This window comes from Bicyclus anynana, chromosome Z (genome assembly GCF_947172395.1).
Source record: "Bicyclus anynana chromosome Z, ilBicAnyn1.1, whole genome shotgun sequence".
Lineage (NCBI taxonomy): Eukaryota > Metazoa > Arthropoda > Insecta > Lepidoptera > Nymphalidae > Bicyclus > Bicyclus anynana.
In genome coordinates, this window is record NC_069110.1 from 9,864,636 (window position 1) to 9,881,778 (window position 17,143).

General features: G+C 36.7%; 1 protein-coding gene across 1 annotated transcript in view; it reads right to left on the reverse strand.

Moving 5' to 3' along the window:
* Window positions 1–17,143, reverse strand: part of LOC112047963 (adenylate cyclase type 6) — a 104,083-nt gene that overhangs the window by 8,180 nt on the left and 78,760 nt on the right. The window contains exons 18-27 of the mRNA XM_052890775.1: window positions 13,694–13,850; window positions 11,029–11,126; window positions 10,278–10,362; window positions 8,887–9,003; window positions 6,485–6,556; window positions 4,716–4,876; window positions 4,419–4,558; window positions 2,797–2,909; window positions 2,013–2,232; window positions 571–702 (exon numbers count right to left, since the gene is read on the reverse strand). Of these exons, the coding sequence (XP_052746735.1) occupies window positions 571–702; window positions 2,013–2,232; window positions 2,797–2,909; window positions 4,419–4,558; window positions 4,716–4,876; window positions 6,485–6,556; window positions 8,887–9,003; window positions 10,278–10,362; window positions 11,029–11,126; window positions 13,694–13,850 (1,295 nt within the window). The remainder of the gene's footprint in view (window positions 1–570; window positions 703–2,012; window positions 2,233–2,796; window positions 2,910–4,418; window positions 4,559–4,715; window positions 4,877–6,484; window positions 6,557–8,886; window positions 9,004–10,277; window positions 10,363–11,028; window positions 11,127–13,693; window positions 13,851–17,143) is intronic.

Sequence of the window (17,143 nt, forward strand, 5' to 3'; positions counted from 1 at the left end):
AGCAAATATAACATAAAAATAACACACATTTATAAAACAAAAGTCGCTCACATCGTGTAACTAAAACACATGCCGAATATATAAGCCTTAAAAAAACCATCGCAAGTAGCCAAAAATAGGAGAATAATTCGCAATGCAGCGAAATTAAAATTCAAGTAGGCTTAGCTTACAAACACTTACTTTTGAAACGTCAAGTGTTTACGTTAGCAGTAACCAGTGACTCTACCACAGGTTCATAAGGCAGATTAATAATTATATAATTAAATATCTATATATATATTTAAATTAATATATACTTGTATATTGTATACAGTTTAAGTAGGGAGGAAGGTCATATTACTAGAAAAATGTTGAATGTGCAAGTGGAAGGACATAAGGGGAGAGAATGTTGAAGAGATGGTTGGAATGTGTGAAAGAGGACATGTGTGTAAAAGGAGTGGATGTTGAGTTGACGACTAATAGAGACGAATGGAAAAGATTGACATATTTTTCCGACCCCACTTAAATGGTATAAGGGTAAGGAGATGATGATTGAATACAGTTTAAGAAGACTTGTATCCTGTATCTTACCTATCCTGATATTGAAAGTATTGAAGGAGTGCTGGTTTACATATTTCAGCTGGTCACGCAGGCGTAGAGCGTAGTCAGCCATGGCGGTCACATGACGGAAGCCTTCCAGGTCTCTAGTGGCCGCTGTTAGACCTACAATTTTATTTACTTGTAAACTTAGTGTTAAAATAGCAAGAAACGGACGCATAATGACGAAACTCTAATAAAACTCTATCATTTAACAGTACATTATGATATAAGTGGCGATATTGCAGAGCTCGAGCCGAAGGCAGCAGAGGCTGTAATTATCAAAGCGCACGTATGTCATACGACGTCTTATAACACATTTGCGAGGAAACACACTTTGAACACACTTTCTGAAAATGAATTTGCATTGCCTGTTTTCCTTATGATTACATTTTGATACGCTTGTCATTCTTGCACAGATAGCGAAGTGTGCATATCAGCGTTTTTTCTTTTGGCGAATACACCAAAAACCTCTTACTCTCATCATTTATTGTCAAAATTATTAAATTGAAATAATTAAATGTTTATTTATTATATTTTATCTCACAAAGTTAATTTTATTCATAAAATGTTAAGCACTTTTCTGACATAGAGACTCTGTGCTAAGATTTAAAAAAGTAGGTACCGTTCGTTTTTAGACGGATGATAAATATTTTATATTATATTACGGCACATGAGCATTTTACATTACATTACGGCACATGTGCGTAATTAGATACATTAGGTACTATGTTTAAATTAATGAAAAAGAGATACTTTACGAGCAATGTCTTATAAAATACGTTATGAACCGTTTCTTGCTCTAATAAATTTAATTTCATGCAAAAGATACCACCAAAAGTTTTTGTAACCAAAACATTATTGTGGATTTTCATAATGTGAAAATAAATACATTAAATTCGGTTCAGTGGTTTGGCCATGAAAAGACAGATAGGCAGATTTCGTTCGTTCTCAACCCATATTCGGGTCACTGCTGAGCTCGAGTCTCCTTTCAGAACGAGAGGGGTTAGGCCAAAAGTCCACCACGCTAGCCAAATGTGGATTGGCAGACTTCATACACGCAGATAATTAAGAAAATTCTCTGGTACGCAGGTTTCCTCACCATGTTTTCCTTTACCATTTGAGACACGTGATATTTAATTTCTTAAAATGCACACAACTGAATCATTCGAAGCCACACCCTCCGGAATCGGGGACAAGGGTCATATTCACGTATCATGGCTAAAGACAGATTTACTTTGCATATATTATGCATCGATACCCTTCCATCTTCCTTTTTCTCTACCACCTACAATATGGGTATCAACAAGTCAAGACTTAATAGGCTTCTAGGCAAGCGCATTCCACCATAGGCTGCATCAACGCTTACTGTCAGCATGATTGAAGCGAAGTGCTCGTCTATATAATATAAAAATATATATATGTTGTGTTCTTACCCGATGCGGCCATGTAAGTAGACCCCGTGCTCTTGATCTTCTCAATGTATCTGAATTGCTCTTCCGCCAGGATCTCGTCGAAGTCAGCAATGATCTCGTTCAGCAGTCGTAGGCACTCCACGCCTTCGTTGTTCCCCTCCAGCTCAACGTAGAACTCGGAGAAGTTGGGGATGGAAGCGAACAATACGCACACAGACTCGCACTGTTCGTGGTACAGCTCCTATTTTATTAACACAAACAACATTTGAAAATAAAACTCTCAAGTGAGTGACGGGACACACGCTGTGTAGGTCAAATTAAATATTACAAATTTGTGACATTATCAACTATGCCGACAAAAGATATGTTGTCTAAGTTATTCTCTTTATTCTTCCCTGCACGACGTGGTATTTTATTTTCAAATACATGCGATACTTAAGTCGTCGCAACGTTTTTAGTAGGTCGAATTTTGGTAATTTTTGGGGATTTTTGGGGGGCGGGGCTTATCGGGGCGTTTGTATATCTGGTTGATATCATGGACGTACCAATGGATAAACGTATCTTTATAAATAATTTATATCGTTATTAAATACTTAATGTTATAAGCATGTACTGTTTTAAGGATTTTATTTGCTGGTAAAATTTAGCCAAGTCAAGTTCTGTTATTTATAAAATTGGGCACCCACTTAAATATCGTTTCTTTTTCCTGGCAAAATCGATAACGATACACATTCGTAATATTGAATTTGGCATTTTAAAATTTATGTTTTTATAGAATTATATAAATATTGTAGTTATATCTCACATCAAGGTTGTTCCTGTCACAGCGCAAGAAGTGCTCGGCAACGTGCTCTGGGAGAATGTTGGACAGCAGTTTCTTGTTGTACGCTTCCAAGTGTTCCATCTCCTCCTTCTCATCTATAACACAACACCATAGGCGTATAAAGCCGATGGGCCGGGAGGGCCGGGCTCACCCAAAAATGGTCCATGCCCACCCTAGGATACTGGGCTACCTATTTGAAATTCTATGATGGACGAAAATATCAAATAATAACCATTACAACTTATAATAAAGAAAAACCTATAATAAAGTTTTGAAAAATATATTATGACCTTTTCGGATACCTATCCTAGATACAAAGAAAAAATAATAAAATAAGTCGAGTCATGTCAGAGTCGACAAATAATGTTAACGAAATTTTTATATTGAGTGTCGACTTTGTTCAGTAATATGTGGGCCTAACCCAGGAAGTAATCCTAGATACGCCAATGCACAATACAATCAAATTAATATTTAAGTTTCATCATTAACAGCATAATTTAAACACTATAGGGCCAGGTGTCCCATCTTATAGTGGGTGGTGCCTAACATGCGACTTACGTCATAAATATTAAGAAAAAAAGACATATAGATGGCGGTCGAGCCTGAAATGTCACTCTGTCTTTCCTCCTATTGCAAAGAAAGAGGGAATAATATTTCCCGTTCGGCGCTGTTAGTCGACGATAATATGTGTTTTTGTTTTCACGAGATGTTTTGGGTCGCATGTTGGGCCTGAAGGAGAAAAGATATAGAGCTTAGAACCACCACGCTCCAATGCGAGTTGGAAAGCCTTACGTGATAATGTTTTGACTATTTTAATCTCAGGCTAATTACATAAGGACCTGCCTCGCTAGACATTACTGTTCTGTCAAAGTTTATGATCAACAATCTAATGCGATTATAAAAACTGCCTCTATACCTTTTTGTGTAGTTTAATAAAAAAATTATCAACAGCTTCTAGTTTAGTATAAGATATACGAATATCTAAGCTCGTTTTACTTACAAAATGACAGACAATTGTGTTCGTTATTCGCGATACTAGTCCTTATGTCTGTCTGAGATTAATGATCAGATGTTGATAGTAAACATGCCCGACGGTATAACAAGCTCTCACACTTAGTATAACACAACCAACTAGCCTCAATATATAATGTAGCCTCAATAGCTCAACGGTAAGAGCGGTCGGACTCATCACCGGTGGTTCGATCTCCGCTCCGTTGGACTATTGTCGTACCCACTCCTAATAGAGTTTTTCCCGACTAGTTGGAGGGCAATGGGTATATTGGTTATATTTTAAAAATTAAAAATAAAATTAACGAAGCACAAATCTACATGAGGTGTTTGTGTGAATTAAGTAAGACTTGAAAGCTCTTAGCACACTTTATACAACAACACATACTAATCGGAAACGTAACGGAATCGCCTCGCTTCGGGACAAGCTTACGTCCTTCCCAAGCATGTCACGCTTGCTCGCTCAACCCTCCCGTGTGTCTTGTCGTCAACCTGTGCTCGGCGAGCCATAAGCGCAGCTTCACCGTAGCCGAGTCGACGCTTGGTTGACGTCGAGGCGATTCGGTTACGATCCGGTAACTTGGACCTTAACCTACCGGTGGCTTGAAGTTTCCAAATGAAGTCGAGGCGGTAGGTGCTTTCAGTCTGGCGGGAGTGAAGGACTAGCGCAACAAACGTACTCAAGCATACCATGATGCTCGACCATTCCTGGTTCCACTGTACATGGCATAGTTGTCTGTTGGGAAAAATCTTGTATTAAGATAGATATATACAGTATGTTCGAGAGTATTTCCCGCTGTATTGACTTTAAATTTTATTTGTTATTTAATTATAATAATGTGATGTATTTCACAACAATATAAGATAATAAAATGGCAACTAGAGATACATACTGAGTGCTGGCGTAGTATTCATGGTGGTAGTAGTTCTTCTGGAGCGTGACAATGATGTAGATCAAAGCAATCGTCAGCAGGACAAAGAACTTTACAACCGTAACCAGAACCTGGTGAACCGCGCATAGCATCATTGCCATCAGCGTCAGTTGTAGGTAGCGCTGGAAAGAAATAAAACAATTGTTAGAAATGGTTAGGGACAACCCACCCCTCAACCTCACGATCATTCGGATGATGATTCCACTACGCTGGCCCAATGCGGATTGGCAGACTTCACACACGTAGAGAAAGAGAATTCTCAGGTACGCTGGTTTCTACAGGATGTCTTTCCTTCATCGTTTGAGACACGTGATATTTAATTTAATTTCTTAAAATGCACATAACTGAAAGTTGAAGGTGCCGGATCGGATACGATCCTACACTCTCCGAATCGCAGTCATATCCAATGGGTTAATACCATTTAGAAATGGGTAGTTCAAGTGAGATGCCCGATTTCTAACGTCATCCGGTCATAGGCTCCATCCACGGTCACGGAGTCATCACACCAATCGTTGGTCACGCAGTTCAACACACCCATCTAGAACCTCTAAGCCGAGGTCCGCCACCTTTAGGGAGTCGTTCCATCCATCTGTTTTCTGCCTTTAGGCCCCATCAAGCGATGCTTCTACGATCGCCCAAAGCCCTCGGTGATGCCGTTAAAGTCTCTTTAAGACGCCCACGGCTCATACAGTCGGAAACTAAAGTGAGCTTCTATTTTTAATTTATATTTCTTAAAATTTATAAAGTTATAGCCACGCAATGAATTTAGAAATTCAAAATGAGTGGTTATCCTTAGGAGAGCTGCCTTATTAAAATTCTATCTTAATGCCTTTCAAACGACTCTCCCAGATCAGAACAACTTAGTACGATGGGGGAAAGCCACTGAAAAATCTTGCAATACTTGTTGGTTGGACGCAAGGTGCTCCTGGATAGGGGTCTTTACTCACGTCGTCATGAGAGAGTACTCCAAATTATACGTGAAGCTAAGCCTTTCAGTAGCTAGAGCTCAAAAAGGATTGACTACAAATAAAAGATAAGATAACTTCGTCAAAGTAGGTTCAATAACAAATTCATCTAGTAAGCCTTACTCAATCCTAGGTTCTGCACCAGACTGTACTTTATTAATGGATACGTATGAGAAACATTATAAAATCCCAGGGGATGTTGCTATTTCGAAATTTTCCTTCTGTCCAAACAAACTAAGCGAACAGTACTTTTAGAGACTAACATTACAAGGACCACAGTATAAAAGTGAATAAATATTATGACCTAACAAATGAATTAACTAAAAATGGCTATGTAGTTAGTCTGTACGCCGTAGAAGTAGGCGCGAGAGGATAACCAGCAAATCTATAACTTGCCTAAAGACCTTAGCCTCTCTAGAAGTGCAGTTAGTTCTATATTAGAACGAGTATCCAAAGGTGTTCTAATAGGATCTTACCAAATTTGGCTAGGCAGGAAGAACAACGTCAAGGAATTCCTTAACCCTACATCCAGTAGTCACAAGTCCTGGACTTTGCTCGGTGTTTTTTTCTCTACCACGCGATGGACCCGGTACCTGCACGGTGAATCCATGGAATGCTAAGATATTCGTCTCATTTGTGCATTTTAAATTCAATGTTTCTGTATCCAGTGTCTAAATGAACGACGGGGAGAACAACATTACAAGACGAGTCACGGATACGGACTTCACTGTCACGTAATTTACCTGTTTGTTATCAAGAACTTACCTCGTTGACGTTCTCAGGACACTTGAAGACGTGTGCCGTGAGAGGGTTCTCTTCGTAGTACAAGTGAATGCCCTGAAACCGTATACAAGGTTTTAAATTTGACTATAAATTTAAGAAAATTGATTTCACCTAAATTTATTGCAGAAATAATTATTTAGTAATTTAAATAAAAAAAAACCAAATAATGCACACTTTATAGTATAATTAAAATAATTTATTTTGCTATGTTAGGAAAAAATCAGAAGTAATTATAGAAAGTTCTATTTATCAATTAACATCATAGTCGTCGCCATTATCATCATTTTCATCAACATCATCATCATTATCCCCAATATTAAACGTAAAAAAATGAACATTATTAATTAGATGGTGGTCTCGCCACATGACCCGTAGCCTGCTAGACCCAAACTAACTCGATTGAGTTGAGCTTGCAGTGAACTTGGCTTGGGTAAACGAAGAATAGTGATACTGTGTTGTACTGCTAAATCTATGATAAATCTATTATATATTATATTATATATGATAATGATTGAACATCGAATTATATTTGTTCAGTAATTTTGGAGCCTATTAAATGCAAACAAACCAATATATTAAATATTATTGTTTTCAAATTAAAAGTATAATAAAATGCAATAAATAAGCTAAGTCAATAAGTTTCAAGGACCTAAATAAAAAAAATAAAAAGTTACAGACAAACAAACTTGCGGATGGGACAAAATTGTGATGTTGTCGATTCTAGTGTTAACAAATAAACAGGGTGTCTATATTTTTGTGGTGTATAAACAGGTTATTGGTGTTTATAAAGCTATGGAAATTGCATTTGAACGTAAATTCAATTAATATTTTTATAGAGTCCAAAACAACATCGCAAATAATACTTCATTTTATTAAAAAGGTTTGTGAAATCTGCTGTCTTTCCTGGTCTGGCTAGTTGATCTTATTTTTTCCCCACGTCATTTCTATCGAATTTGATATTTTGTAAAAATGTGTTGCTTAAAATAAAGATAATATTATATTGATTTATAATTAAGTTAAAACTTAAGTCTGTATAAATTTCAGTTTTAGAATCGAAAGAATAAGTTTTAGTTGAACTTGTCATCTTTTTTTATGGGAACTGTTTTACATATAGAAACACCGGAAACGGAAATAGAAATGTCAGAATTCTACGGAATGAGTAAATGGACTATAGTAAGATTACCTATAGTCTGGCAAGTTCGTTAATGTCACTCCCATGATATGCGAGTGACGGGGGAAAGACTGCGCGGGTGTAAAATCGTGCGTGCGTGGAAGAGAGGTGCATCAGTCGCGGGTTTTTCATTCATCGCTACCCGTCCCCGGGCCCGCGCGGACCATCGGGAGTGTTACGAACGAAGTTGTCAAACTATAGCTCTCTAGTGGTGGAGTTCCACTCCGACCACACTCTCTTGCAGGTTTGGTTAGAGATTCAGGAGTAGGTTTTTGACACGTAGTTTTTACAAGATGTGTGCGGTTAGCTACGAATGTCTGTAGCGCGCTTAAAAACGCGTAGCAAGCTCTACGCGTAAAATACGGGTAGAGTTTCGCGGGAAAATCGTAGGTATGACATGAAGCTTTCGTTTTGTTTTTATTAATCAGCTGCATTTTAGAGTTTTATTGCATAAAGTAGAATACATTTTATTCAATATAATTCTGTAAAGGTGCACAAATGAAGTGGAGGTTGAACAAGAGTGTTTTAAGAGATTAATTCGATTTTCTCGGTGGACTCTAGCAAAAGTTTCAGTAAGGTTGCTTTCGCCTTACTAAAGCATGACTGCCAACGACGGACGATGGACTATATTTGACCACTTTCGCTCAAGTAGGGCAAAATACTTGATAAAAAATTTTACTCGATGAATGGCTAAATGTATTCAAAGCCATATTGAAAAAACAACATGGGTCAACAACCTACGGCAATATGCACGCCACATCTATGGCGTAGTTAAGCGATCTACAGATATCCGTATACACGAACCACTACCGTAGTTCATCCAGACAATTTACTGCTCAAAGTGAAGTCGCTGACTCCAGCTCTATATTTTATGGCAGTAGATATTCTTATGAGTAGATAATTAAAAAAAAACAATGAAACTGTGGCAATGAATTTCACTGGTAAGTACTAGGTATTTTGGTACGGCTACAAACGATTACCTACATCGCATTGAACTGAAGATGTCTGTAGAGTCCCTTAAAACGCGTAGTCTACACGAATGTACCTTAATGGAACTTCGTAAAGGAAATTTTTTCATAACTATAAATGTGATGTTTTATAATTGGGAGGTATTGTCCAAAAACCAGCAATACCATTAACTCAAATGTTTAAAATGAAGACACTGCTATAAATACGATGTATGAAAAATGTTATTTTTATACCATAAACATACCATGACAATCTGGATCTGAAGCACCACGGAAGCAATCATCATGACTGAGGCCACTTGAGCCATCGACCGATTGTTGTGCAAAATAGCTGACAGTCGCCTTATGCGCTTATTCGCCCGCTGTATAAAGGAATACGATAAATAAATTTAACAAAATCGCAGGTTTCAACGGCGTTGGTAAACTTATACAGGATGCTCGGGAGTATTTCCCGTAACTCTAGGCTTATATTCTTTAACAAAAATTAATTCAAAATTATCAATGAACATATGTTCTAAAATGGATAGATAAAGGCGTGTGTTACTTTGACAGTCGGAATTTTTTGAAAAAATATTATTTATGCAGTTCGGCTCCTATTAGTGGACTCGTCAACACCTTGAAGTTATGGGAAATACTCCCGAGCATCCTGTATACGAAGTGAACAGACATCGATACACACACACAGTACACATAATGTTAAGTTATGGGCACTAAGGCCTGAAACGGCTACTCTTACGGCTAGCGGACCGCTTCCTTACGTCACATCGTATAATCCAAGAGCTGGTGGATATTCTTGCGTAGGTATTTGAGTCAAGTTAAAAGAAACTCCGCGACATCTTTACGTCTGAAATTCCTCAGTGCCTGAAGACGAAAGTCTTCGAACAGTGCGTGTGCCAGTGATGACCTACGGATTCGAGACTTGGTCGCTAACTATGGGCCTTATTAGAAGGCTCAAAGTCACTCAGCGGGCGCTGGAGCGAGCTATGCTTGGGGTTTCTCTGCGTGATCAAATCAGAAATGAGGAGATCCGCAGACGAACTAAAGTCCCTGACATAGTTCAGCGAGTCGTGAAACTGAAGTGGCAATAGGCAGGCCACATAGTTCGAAGAGCCGATGGATGATGGGGTCCCAAGGTGCTGGAATGGCGACCCCGCACCGGAAAGCGCAGTGTTGGTCGACCCCCCGACTGACGAGTTGGACCGAAGACATCAAGCGGGTTGCAGGGAGCCGCTGGATGCTGGCTCGAGACCGTTTTGTTTGGAAGTCCATGCAAGAGGCCTATGTCCAGCAGTGGACGTCCATCGGCTGTTAATGATGAGCCAAAGCACTGTAGGCCATGATGGTCTATATTTTACTTGTTTCATGACGTCACGTTAACACTAAACCTTAACATTAAGGTTTAGTGGGCTTAGAGGGTTTAGTGTTTGACAAAATTATTAGTTTGACGTATATTCCTTTAGTGACATCAAGTAACATCTTGACTTCACAAAATAGAGAACTGCGTTTTAGTAGTTTGAAAAAATTATAAAAATACGTAATTTTATTTCAGACCCCTATTCCATGTACATAATATATGAAATAATATTGATTATTTTAAATTTGATAAAAATAAGAAAAAGTTAATAGAGATACTAACCCGGTAACCAATGCTGTGGACCAAGTAGGTGAGGCAGCTCGTGAATACCCCGGAAAGGACCATAGGGATTGCCGTACCCACCGTGCTGAAAACAACGTATTATTTATTAAACAAAAAAAAATATTTTATAATTTAAATTATATAAAAATTAAAAAAAAAAATATATTTTATAAATTAAATTAAATTATATTTCGAGTCCACAGAAGGTCAAAGTGGATAGAGGTCTATTTATTACTAAATAATATACTATACTATACCATACTAGATAATAATATACATTACACACACATAAATTTCAATAATTGTTAGACCTATTTCAGACTAGCGTTTAATACGCGGGTATAAGCTCGTTTTTGGAAGCGCATGTAGGCAGGCCTTTCTCCCCGTCGCCCGCATATCATGGGAGTGTCATCAACGAATTTGCCAAGCTATAATATTATAAATGCGGATGTAAATCTGTCTATCACCCTTTCACGCCTATACCGCTGAACCGATTTTAATGAAATTTTGTATAGAGATAAGTTAAGATCGCGCAAAATAAAAGCCTACATTCTATTATAGCATATTTCAATATTGAATTTAACGCCGAAGAAGACCACTAGTCAATAAAGTCTTAATATAGTGTTAAAATTAAATTTTAACATATACCTGACCTTTCAAAAGTGCTTGTAAACTCAGCCTAATTGAAATAAAAGAATTTTGATTTTTTTTAAATGTTATTATTATGGTCAATATTTTAAAAAAAACTTACAGATCGAAGACCATGAGCTGAAGAATCGTCACGCCAGCGTACAAGAACATGGAGCAAGTGTAGTACAGCGCCAGCATCTTGTCTCTCTCCGACGTGTACTGCAAATACAAGACAAAATCAAACACGAATTTAACTAGAATACTGACTTTTCATACACATAGTTCGAAGATCCTATGGACGTTGGGGTCCCAAAGTGCTGGAATGGCGACCCCGCACTAGTAAGCGCAGTGGCCGACCCCCCACCAGGTGGACTGACGACTCGATTTTTTTGTCTGTCTGTCTGTCTGTATGTCTGTCTGTCTGTATGTTCGTATAGAAACAAAAACTATTCGACGGATTTTAATGAAACTTGGTAAAATTATTCTTCATACTTCTGGGCAGGTTATAGTATACTTTTCATCACGCTACGATCAATAGGACCAGAGCAGAGAAGCGAAATGTTGGGAAAACGGGAGAAGTAACTCCATTTTTTAAGCTTCCGTCGCATAGTAGGGTAGGTTAGGGGTGTGGTATGGGTATGGTAGGGGTAGGGGTGGGGTAGGGTAGGGGTAGGGTAGGAGTAGGTTAGGGGTAGGGTATGGGTAAGGTTGAGTCACTACTAATCCCCTGCATGGTAGGGTAACTAGTGTGGTTGTAGGGTAAGGTAGTAGTAGGGTTTCACGCGGACGAAGTCGCGGGCATCTACTAGTATGGTAATAAAATTAAAATGTAAAGGCAACAAAAGGTTCAAAAAGGGGAACGTATTGAAATATAGGCGGTTGTAGCCAAATACGTATTGTTCGTAGGTGCGGATGCGGAAATTCGTTTGATAGGAACATTTTTAATTAAGTTAGCTCACCCATTGCCGATGGTTCACGCTAGCGAGGATTAAAAAAATAAACAAAAGCAGAACGGCCTTTTATTATAAATTGTAAACTGCATATGCGATTTTGATATCAATATTGTAATAGTAAATTACGATATAAGTGCGGTAAGTTGAAAATCACAGCCGATATTGCAGCTCGAGCCAAAGGCGAGAGCTATAGTAAGGAAACAGAGGCTGTAATTATCGAAGCGCACGTATGTTATACGATATTTTATAACACATTTGCGAGGAAACACACATTGAACACACTTTCTAAAAATGAATTTGCATCTGCCTGTTTTCCATATGATGACATTTTCATGCGTTTGTCATTTCTGCACAGATAACGAAGTGCGCACGCACACCAGCGTTTGTGTTTTTTAGACAAATGTACCAAAAACAGCCAGTATTGACGCTAGCCAGCCAGACTAGTTGAGCTATGTCGGTGACTTTGGTTCTTCTGCGGATCTCATTTCTAATTCGATTACGTATAGAAACTCCGAGCATAGATCGTTTCATCGCCCTTTGTGTTTATGATACTGGGGTTATATATTACAAAGTAATTGTAAGTGATTCTTTTAAAAACTGGAAGACATTGGTGTCGGGAATGTAGTATCATTATCTATTGAAACACGTCTTTTGACTAACGAATAATTCCTGTCATTTAGTTCAGTTTTAACTTCGTCTCAGGTTTAAAATACTATGATATTTTTATCTTTTCCGTGAGTATCGCAATTAATCTTCTGCAATATTAGATAAGTTAATTTACTTAGATTATTTAACTTTAATTAGCAAGTACAATACTTTTTTATAAAAGTTTTGTAGCATTAGTATCATCATTAAAATATAAATTTACCTTGTTAATAAAATTTGTATTTCGTCGTTATTAACCCATATTCGGCTCACTGCTGAGCTCGAGTCTCTTCTCAGAATGAGAGGGATTAGGCCAATAATCTACCACGCTGGCCCAATTGGCAGACTTTACAGACGCAGAGAATTAAGAAAATTCTCTGGTATGCAGGTTTCCTCACGATGTTTTCCTTCACCGTTTGAGACACGTGATATTTAATTACTTAAAATGCACACAACTGAAAAGTTGGAGGTGCATTTCCCCGGACCGGATTCGGACCCATACCCTACGGAATCGGAGGCAGAGGTCATATCCACTGGGCTATCACGTCTCTCGTAAAACTAAAATTCGTATACTGAAATAGAAACTAAATTGATGTCAAATAAACTACCTTTACCGCTGCACACCGATATAAATTGGTATTTGAACAGTTGGAACTTTGAATAGGTTTACCGGCCAATCGGTATTGAAAGGCTATATTTAATAGTAGAAAAAATATAGAAACTGGGCAGTAACGATCGATTTTGTTTGACTTTAAGGTTGAAAGTTAAAAAAAAAAATGGAAACGATCAAATCATAAATCAAACAAAGATGAACTTGCACATAGGTTTCCAATTACTTTGTTTGCTTTTTATAACTATCACGGCATATACGTAACATTTGTTATATCACTATTAGTGTAAAAAGAACTTTGTTTATTTTCAAGATTTTCTTTTTAATAGTCTCGCAAGGGTTGGTCATTCGCAGTTCTCCTGCTCCTTGCTGTCGGCTCGAGCCTGTTTTATTTGGAAGTCCATGGAAGAGGCCTATGTCCAGCAGTAGACGTCCATCGGCTGTTAATAATGAGTCTCGCAAGAATAATTCAGATTATCACATTTGAGGTAAGGTAAGATTTACCTTAAACATGGTAATCTGTGTTTTTCACCGATTCTGAAATAAGTGCATAAGCATACAAAATAAAAAAAAAATACCTTGGCTTCAATCTTCTTGTTACGGAACTTCAGCGTGAATGGGAAGCAGTGCTCGTCACGGAGTCGGTCAATTGAGCGAGCATCAATCGCCTTCATGAGGTACTCGTTCACTTCATCTTCTGGCTGCTTATTCTCAGCGCTGGCATCGCCTCCGCTCCTGTGGTTGCAAAAACATAGCATGTCAGATTGAATAGGTTTTTATAGTATTTTTGATTCGTTACAACCATTTAGACTCAGTTTATTGGATAGCTGAAAGGTTTATACGTAATTTATCGCAACCATACCAACACGTGAGAAATAGTAACCATTAATTTATGTCTAAATTATAATTTGCTCTTCTCCGTATATTAGTAATACTGTGGAATCTATACTAATATTATAAATTCGAAAGTAAGTCTGTCTGTCCGTCTGTTACTTTTACACAGCTAAACGGTTGAGCAGATCAAGATTAATTTTAGTATAATGCTAAATGTAGCAAAACATAGGGTACTTTTTGACCCTAAAAAGAAAATAAAAGGCGGTAAAATAGGTGTTGAAAGTTTGTATGGAAATTTCTAAAATAAATGATAAGAAAATAAATATTATGTGATTCAAGAATTTTCAAAACTCATCCCTTAAAGTGGTGAAATAGGGGTTGAGAGTTTAGATTGAATTTCACGCGGATGAAGTCGCAGACGTCTGCTAGTTATTTAAAGCAAGAATGCATAATGTATTTGGATTTTTAAATAATATGTTCAAAGATCCCACAGCGATGAAACTTTAGTTTGTCAGTAGTATCTCATGTGCTACTAAAAGTTATCTTCTTATATGGAGTTTTTCAAAAATTTTCAATATCATTATAGTTTTTTAGTTATTGTGAAAAAGCTGAGGCCCTATTTAAGATTTTTGTTTTTAGATTATAAAATCTGCAATTTAAGATTACAGGAAATAAAAAGAATATAACTTTCTTAGAATATTATCCCGCGTCGAATGAACTATTGTTAACCAACTTCCAAAAAGGAGGAGGTTCTACGTTCGGCTGTATGTATGTTTTTTATTGTTTGTACTTTTCCTTCCGGTTTAACGAATTTTGACAGGTTCGTATCGTCGACTAATACATTGTATTAAACGCGAAAGTTTGTATTGATGTTTGGATGATTGTTACTTTATAACGCAAAACGCAACTACTAAAGCGATTTGGTTTAAATTTAAAATGTATATAGATAATAACCTAGATTAACACATAGACTACTTTATATCCCGAAAATATCCATGATATTTGTGAGATTTGCGAAAAACTGATGGTTATGATGGTATGGAATATAATGAGTTAGTCTTTCACGTCGTGACTACTGAACCGGAATTAACTGACTAGCTGAAATTTTGAATTAACATAGATTATAGACTGGATTAAGACGCAGCAGCTAATAAATCATATTGTGGCATTTATGATCATACCTATTGCCAAGAAAAGCATTAATTAGTACATGACGTATCTAATATAGATTAGAAATACGGATCCTGAAGCGCTGAGGTGTAAAACTGAGTGGGATGTACCTAATTAAAATTTCCACTTGCCTGCACATTGTGCACAGAATCGACGTTAACGGCGGAAAATTAGCGACACGTTGTGAGACAATCATTGTTATTGAAAGTTATATATTAACACTATACGATTGAAACAGTATTCGTATTTGTCTTAAAGCTTGTTATGAAAATAATGCTAAAGCTTTAGTTTAAAAAATCAAAATCAAAAAATCAAAATCAAAAATCATTTATTTCAAGTAGGCTCAGTTTACAAGCACTTTTGACACGTCAACGTTACTATTTGTAAAGATTCTACCACCGGTTCGGAAGGCAGGTCCTGCTGAGAAGATACCGGCAAGAAACTCAACAGTTGCTCTTTTGAAAAAGTCATACAGTATTGTAATTTACAATTGATAACAATTACTGTTTACATTTCTTATAGTTTTACTTCCTGTGTGAAGGTGGAAGCTGATCCAACGGCCTCCAAGCATCTTTATCATTAAGGAACTCATCAATGTTGTAGTACCCTCGACTAAGTAAATGTTTTTTAACACATTGCTTAAAGCTATGCATTGGCAGGTCCATCACAGTCTTGGGGATCTTATTATAGAAGAGTACACTCAAACCTACAAAAGATTTTTTTACTCTTTGGAGACGATATGCAGAAATAACTAACTTATGCCCGTGTCTAGTAAGACGTGGGTTTAGAATCACACCTAAAGTTGCTGTAAGTATATCTTTCACTTGTATCTTATTTATTTAAAATACAATTCGTAATACACTAGCAAGACTAAGGGCAGAGTGCCCAACATCACGGTCATGAGGGAGTTCTCTTTCAAACTAAGTTCTTGTTTAAAACTATAACCCAACTCTTCAGTGAACTCCAATATTGATCTACAGGAACATCGTAATTAGTTGCGTAGTTCGACTATCCTATCTAATCTAAGCACTTTCAAAGTTACTTCAAGAATGTTTCAACCAAAAGCTATAATATCTTCTAGGCAAGCGCGTTCCACCATAGGCTGCATCATCGCTTACCATCAGGCATGATTGCACCTAAGCGCTTGCTTATTCAAAATAAAAAAAAAAAAAAAAATAGATTTTTCAGAACACCTTTTTTTATAAACACTACTAATTTTGGCGAACAAGCCGATGACGGAACATTTTTTACTGAACAATATTGTATTAACTATTGTCTATTGAAAGGGCATACACGCTAGGAACACAGTAAGGCGAAAGTGTAATAATAATAAAACTTTAATAAATATTCCGACATAAGCTTTCTACATATTAGATTACAAGAAATTAAAAATTCATATAGAAATGAATTAAAAATTGAAATTTTGAGGGGCAAGATCATGATGATGAAGAAAAGAAAAATTATTACAAATTCCATTATGTGACATTTTAAATGAATATGATCATAGTTATTTATGAGGATAACAACTTTTATTTGTAATGGTATACTAAAATATTTGATACTTATTAAAATAGTTAAGCTTTCATTATTTAATTATAGAAGTTTCTTAAATATATATTTTTACAAAAATCTATTTAGTTTGGGTTCCATCATTCATCACTACATATTATAAAACAAAATCGCTTTCTTTATCGCTATAACCCTATGTATCCTTAAATCTTTAAAACTACGCAACGAATTTTGATGCGGTTTTTTTAATAGATAGAGTGATTAAAGAGGAAATTTTATATGTATAAAAACATCCATTAAATAGTGGAAAAATACTGGTATTTTTGAGGTTTCTAATGCGATGTCGTAAATAATTACATTTTTTTCGCAGGCTACTCCGCAGGCTGAACCCTACGAGATTTATCAAAATAATGTACTAAGTATAGTAAACATTGAAAAGGTCTACAAAAAACTTGGCGATGGTTTGTCTCTTATGGATATCCCAAAATAGCATTTTTTGTCATTTACCTTTTACG